Here is a 7,500-nt window from a genome sequence, read left to right as displayed (position 1 = left end):
TAGCGACGCGCTCTCCCTGGGGAGAGCAGCCCGAATTTCACACAGAGAAATCTGTTGTGATAAAAAGAAATACAAATACAATAACACAGTCAACTAAATGTTATTACTGTAATTACTGAACAAACACACAATAACACAGTCAACTAAATGTCATTACTGTAATTACTGAACAAACACATAATAACACAGTATACTAAATGTCATTACTGTAATTACTGAACAAACACATAATAACACAGTATACTAAATGTCATTACTGTAATTACTGAACAAACACACAATAACACAGTCAACTAAATGTCATTACTGTAATTACTGAACAAACACATAATAACACAGTATACTAAATGTTATTACTGTAATTACTGAACAAACACATAATAACACAGTATACTAAATGTTAGCACTGAACAGTCTTACAGTGACACAGGAATGTGTCATAACAAATATTGATCAAAATGGACTAATCCCCTTCCCACGATGATTTGCATGATTAACTCAGCAGATATTTATAGTTCAGATATTTATCATATCAGATGATGTCAGGGAATGTGATCTCGTTTTTTGTTTGTTTGAGTTTGTTTCTTTCCATTTTTTTTTTTTAATTGACCTATGTTATTAGCAATATAGAATAATTGTATATGGTTTTTCTTTGACTGCAAGCATACAATAAGAACAGCAATCTTCATGTACCTCTGTTTGGAAATGAGAATGAATACAATCTTCAGGTATTTCTGTGCTGACTGTTGGCACGCTGGATTGCAGTTGAGGGATATTATTGCAATTTCACATCTTCTGGTTTGTCTGTTTGCTCTTTTTTATAATTGATAAGTTGATTACTAGAAAAGTATAAAAATAATAACTAATTGTAAGAGAAAAAATATATATATAAAGTGCCAGCTTCCAAAAAAAACTATTGTTAAAAACAAAAAGGGATTGAAATAACATTTATTAATCACCACAACCTCCTCTAAGAATAATAAAGAGAGAGAGTAGACAGCTGTTTTAGACTAACATGTGTGTAAAGAAGGGTATTGTTTACCTGTTAATGATGTTTTTAGTCTGTGGAAGAGAAAGGTTAACAATTAGATTGACAATTCCTGGTCTGAAATGAAGACATTAAATATCAATCAAATTATTCTTTATTTTGTAATTTCTTGCTTTATCTTCATATGCTTTGCAGTGTCCAGGATGTTTTGGATTCAGGTTAGTCACTGTATGGGAAGTGCTGATTTCCTTCCTTCCGTCATTAAGGATCATCAGACTTGAGCAAAGTCAGTGTCAGTTGTGAAAGGGTTAATGGTGTGGGAACAGTCAGATATCACAGATACAGACATACATTAACCCTTTCACCGCCAGTCAGTTTAGAGTGCAAAATTCACTTGTGCTATGAACACAGAAAATATGACGTCTAAGAATAGCTGGGGATTACCCATGCAATGCGTGGAAAATATGGCCTATCCTTCCACCGAACATTAAGAGCAGTAGGTTCATGGATAACAGACCAATGATCAGGTCATCTTTCTGTGACATGTGTCCTCTACCTAGCTTGTGCATAAATGCGAGTTTGGCGGTGAAAGGGTTAACCCTTTAAACCTGACCACTGCTTTACCGGTGGTATAGAAAAATGACATAATGCCTAGCCACCGGTTGAGCGGTGCGTAAACACTTGTGTCGTGTTTTGCGATTGGTTGACTTATATTGAAGAGCCAATCAGAAAAACCATAATATTCTGACGCAAGGTACGAACATAAATCGAAAATCATACACAAACACACAGTAAAAATTAGGACACATACAAGTGCATATCAATATAAAAACTTAAGCATACTCACACATGCATGCACTGCACACACACACACACACACATGCGCGCATGCGCGCGCACACACACACACGCACACACACAAACACTCACACACATTTGAACAGAAGCCGCATATTACATGTGGATGGGGCTGATGACTAGATCTTCAGGTAGATGGTTGTTGATTGCACAGTTCTAGTTATCAGACTGGGTTTGTTCGAGAGACGGCATTGACTGGTTTTGGGGAAAAAGCTATTGGCGAAGCGATTGGTTTTCATCCTTATGTACCATCAACCAGAGGGGAGCATCTCAAAAATCCCAAAAGCTGGATGTGATTCATCCTGGCTGATTGATTTTACGTTTCAGCGGATGTACCAGGACGACGACGATGAGGAGGAGGACAGCGATGATGAGTATGACTGAGAGTGGTGGGCCCTGAAGGTACGAGTCAAGAACACATGCTGCCAGGGGGAGATAAAGCATGGACTGACCAGTGTCCAGTCTTTTTTACTTCTTTTTTCTTCACAATCTGTCTCTATGTTCTCATCTGAACCTGTCCTGGAGGGAATCTCTCCCCATCTGAGTCTGTCCCATCTGAATTTGCCCCCTCCTAATTTTTGCCCAGTGAATCAGTCCATTTGTTTATCTGCCGTCTGTCAGTCTGTCCTCCAGTGAATGTGCCCCCCCCACCCTCCCCACGCCCCCCTACCCCCATCTTGATATGTCCCCTTTAAACCTGAGTACATCTTTATCTGAATCTGTCCTGTTAAGAATATATCCCCCCTAAATCTGTCCTGTTCAGAATTTACCCCTCTCCAGCCCTCTGAATCTGTCCCCATCTGAATGTCGTTACTGGAGTCCATCTTCATCTGAAACTGTTCTATTCTGAGTCAGTCCCTGTCTGAATCGGTCCCTCTCTGAATCTTTTTTGGTGATATTTTTGTTTCGTTTTTTTTTTCTGTGTGTTTTGTTTGTATTTGTTGGAAGTGCTTTTGCCTTCAAGTCATGTTTCTTGATTGCGACCATTTTATTAATATCGCTCACAGACTGTATGCATTTAGTGATACAGCTGTAACTTTATTACAGTCATAAAACTGACCAAGACAGTATTTTCATCAACCGGGTTCAACATTTTTGTTGTGTAAATCTTTATAATTACAATCTCTCTTTTTTATCTGAGTGACCGACTGTGATCTGAAAATGACTGTGATCACTGTTTTTCAAGAGCAGCGGCAGCAGCAGCCGGATCTAGTGTCAGACTGAACTGAAGTCAGAATGATAACCAGAATGCATTTTACCCCAGCATCATATCATTTCCCATTTTGTTCATTGAGATATGATCAGAAAATTGAGGAAAAGGCAACCAGGGAGTTATATATAAACCACATGTTTACTGAGAATGTCTTCCATACCACAGCTACTGCTGCTGCTGCTACTGCTGTTGTTATTGAAAATATTATTATGAAGGCATTTAGCATTTGAATTTCTTTTTGCTTTTTTGTTTTTTACAATTTGTTTTCCATGTGTTTTAACGTTTTAAAATGTTTGTTGTTGGTTGACATTTTTTGTGTGTTTGTGATCTCAATTATGATTTTTCGCTCATTTTACTTTGTAAAATGTTTTAAGTTGGTTGAAATTTTTTTTTTAGTTTAATCTCAATTATGATTTATTTGCTCGTTTTTCTGGAGTCAGTAACTGAGTTGCATGAGTAAGGGAAATTGTAACTGTTCAACGAAGAAATTAATACCAGAATGTGGCATGATTTTGTTTTCATTTGATCTGTCTTTAATTTTCCATAGATACCATCTTTTTATGAATCTGTGTCATGTTTCAGTGTTGATTTCTTTTGGGGGTAGGGGGAGGGGGGATTTTTTTTTTTTTTTTTTTTTTTTTTTTTTTTTTTTTTTTTTTTGCTATGACTGATACAGGTCATTTATGACTTTAGTGACTTTTCCGCAAGGTGCAACCCTTGTGAAACAAGGACAAGTAAACATGTTCATCCATGAACACGTCGTCATGTTTGGCAGCATTTCCCTGCTCTTTCCTCTCAAGACAGATGCTTGTATCTCACTGAGATGTTGGCTTTTCATGCACACAGCCTTTGGATTGCTAGTTTCAGAGTGTACGTTTGCCAGATTGATCTTTTGGCCTTGGTTAGCTTTCTCGACTGGTTAAAACAGAGTGTGCTTGTAATCACAAGTCTGACCTTTGACTGGTGTTTGATTTTCCGGGTTAATCTGGTTAAAACAGAGAATGTGTGCAAGGCTGACCTCTGATACTTTGGTCTTCCAGACTGGTTATGTTTGTAAGATGATTGACCTTTGGCCTTGTTCTTTGTGTCTTCCAGACTGGTTATGTTTGTAAAATGATTGACCTTTGGCCTAGTTCTTTGGGTCTTCCAGACTGGTTATGTTTGTAAAATGATTGACCTTTGACCTAGTTCTTTGGGTCTTCCAGACTGGTTAGGTTTGTAAAATGATTGACCTTTGGCCTAGTTCTTTGGTCTTCCAGACTGGTTATGTTTGTAAAATGATTGACCTTTGGCCTTGTTCTTTGGTCTTCCAGATTGGTTAAAAGTATACCGTATGTTTGCAAGACTGACCTTTAGCCTATTTCTTTGGTTTTCCAGATTGGATAAGAGGATGTTTGTAAGATTGACCTTTAGCCCAGTTCTTTAGTGCGCTTTTTTTTCTGATTGGTTGGTTTAATGGCTGGCTGATGTTTGATGACAGTTGCATGTTTACCTGTAGCAAGAAGAATTTGTGTGTGTGTGTTTTGAAATGTGTGATATTTTTCTCTTTCACAACAACATATTCAAATTCATGATGTGCCCAGGCTGTCTGAAATTAAAGCACTCTAAATATGATACTAAACTTACTGCTAAATAAAATCAGTGAAGTGAGGAAATGTAGCAGAAAGATGTACATGCATCGCACCACAAAACATGGACTGATGTTGAAGCAGTTCATTTAGTTAGCTGTTCGTGATCACATGAGAAACACTTGCAGAGACATTAAACTTTGATGGGTTTCTGTTTCGTTCATTATTAAATCAATCAATGACTCAAAATAATTTCTAGACACCTAATGTGTTGAATGCAGGTGGAATTGATTCAAGGTGGAGAGAAATGTTTTGCGGTAGGAAGTGTGTGTTGTATTACAATATTATTGCACACAAAAAAAAATTTTAAAAGAACTCTATTGGCGGACTAACGATACTTGTTCAAAATTAAAATGAGTCAGGTATTAAAAGAAAAGAAAGTAAGTTAGACGAAAAAAAGAAAAAGGAAGATAATACAGATAACCCCATTAACTCTTTCCATACGAACGGCGAAAGAGACGACGTTAACAGCGTTTCACCCCAATTACCACCATCAAAATATTGCAAGCGGAAGGCTCTTATACTGAAGAGGTGAATGTTGACAAATAATACCACAATTCTGACGACGGAAGCTAAAGGTTGGGTCATTCAGACACCCACTGGACATCCGAGGGGTCTGTGTAGAGGAGAAGAGAGGACTGGCCGTACTGAGTGAGTTAAAAAGTCAGATTTTGATATTCGAAATGCAGATCAACAATTGTTTCTGAATTGTTTTGACGTGAAGAATTTTAACAGCCTTTGTGAATGATGTAAGTAATAGTATAGTGACAAGCTTGATGGGGGAAGTGGTTATACGTCTGAAGTGGTGTCCACCATGGTCACACTGTGTGTCTCTGGCAGCAGACTGTTGTTCCATACCCAGCCTTGGGGACATGGTGTTCAAGGACATAGACAGATGGATGGATGGATAGGTAGGTAGGTAAATGGATGGATGGATAGATAGACAAATAGGTACATAGATAGACACACAGACAGATAGATAGATAAATAGATAGGTAGATGGATGGATTGATGGACGGATGGATGGATAGACAAATAGGTAGGTACATAGATCTATAGATAGACAGACAGACAGACAGATAGATAGGTAGGTAGGTAGATGGATAGATAAATAGGTAGGTACATAGATAGACAGACAGACCGATAGGTAAGTAGGTAGATGGATGGCGGGATGGATGGATTATGTTTGTGTACAACACAGTAGTGGAGGAAAGCAAGTGCAGGTGACGACTAAACATCTCTTTTGATATTTCAAATCAACATTGCAAAGAGTAAGAAAAGGGAAATGTTAAAGTGATTATGAAAATGCTTCAAAGACTGCAGATATGTACAGTCCGTATATACAGCTATACAAACGTCTGTGAAAGCAGTACACTGCTGGTGTAATGAACGGAAATATGCACTGGTCATTCTGCTCTCTCTGCCACAGCTGAGTGCAGTCACAACCTTGGAGTTTTATTCATGAACAACGACCCCCTTTTTTCTTCAATTTTTTTTTTCATCTTCTATTTTCTAAATAAATGAATTGTTATATAGTTTTCTAAGCATTTACAGCAGTAATGACTGCAAAACAGAGGAATGCAAAGTAACATGTACTGTGATTGAGATATATCTTGATTGATATTATTAGTGATACATATATTATTTTTTTATATGTGAGTTTCATTCTTGTGTGTATACATGTATGCCTGGAGGAATGTGTGTATGGAAGAACAACAAAATGGTGTGTAGTACAGTACAGTGCAGTGCACACACACGCACACACACACACACACACACACACACACGAACACACACGTACCCACGCACGCACACACACGTACCCACGCACGCACGCACACACACACACACACACACACACACACACACACACACACACACACACACACACGAACACACACACACACACATAGTGGAGTGATGGCCTAGAGGTAACGCGTCCGCCTAGGAAGCGAGAGAATGTGAGCGCGCTGGTTCGAATCACGGCTCAGCCGCCGATATTGTCTCCCCCTCCACTAGACCTTGAGTGGTGGTCTGGACGCTAGTCATTCGGATGAGAAGATAAACCGAGGTCCCGTGTGCAGCATGCACTTAGCGCACGTAAAAGAACCCACGTCAACAAAAGGGTTGTTCCTGGCAAAATTCTGTAGAAAAATCCACTTCGATAGGAAAAACAAACAAAACTGCACGCAGGAAAAAATACCAAAAAAATGATGGGTGCCGCTGTAGTGTAGCGACGCGCTCTCCCTGGGGAGAGCAGCCCGAATTTCACACAGAGAAATATGTTGTGATAAAAAGAAATACAAATACAAAATATATATATCATATACATGTTTACCTCAGCATGCCCATATATAACCATTAAGTACCATAGCAAACTCAACAAATCATCAGGTCTGTCATAAGAAAAAATACAGACACTACCTGCATCTGTCAAAATCAGCAGACAGAGCTGTGTTGTGTGCGTGCCTGTCAGGACAGCGTGTGTATGGAACAGAATTCTCACAGCTGCAGAATATAAGAAAAAATATCTGCATGCTATCAAGTTTGACAACATGTATATTCAATAAATTATGTTCAGCTGAACAGGCGACAGCTGCTTTGGGACCTAATACCCTAGGGCCAACTAGGTACTCAATGGTACCAGTCCTAATGGAATCAAGTAGGTACTCAATGGTACCAGGTCCTAATGGAATCAACTAGGTACTCAATGGTACCAGGTCCTAATGGAATCAAGTAGGTACTCAATGGTACCAGGTCCAAATGGAATCAACTAGGTACTCTGGTACCCTGTCCTAATGGAATCAGCTAGG

General features: G+C 38.8%; 1 protein-coding gene across 1 annotated transcript in view; it reads left to right on the top strand.

Moving 5' to 3' along the window:
- LOC143285676 (uncharacterized) overlaps positions 1-2,483 on the top strand; it is a 7,584-nt gene extending 5,101 nt beyond the window's left edge. Inside the window, exon 4 of the mRNA XM_076593074.1 lies at positions 2,174-2,483. Coding sequence (XP_076449189.1) covers positions 2,174-2,230 — 57 coding nt within the window. The 3' untranslated portion in view covers positions 2,231-2,483. The remainder of the gene's footprint in view (positions 1-2,173) is intronic.
- The last annotated feature ends 5,017 nt before the right edge of the window (positions 2,484-7,500 follow it).

This window comes from Babylonia areolata, chromosome 9 (genome assembly GCF_041734735.1).
Source record: "Babylonia areolata isolate BAREFJ2019XMU chromosome 9, ASM4173473v1, whole genome shotgun sequence".
Lineage (NCBI taxonomy): Eukaryota > Metazoa > Mollusca > Gastropoda > Neogastropoda > Buccinidae > Babylonia > Babylonia areolata.
Note: the sequence above shows the minus strand (reverse complement) of the source record. Positions and strands in the feature narration are given on the sequence as shown.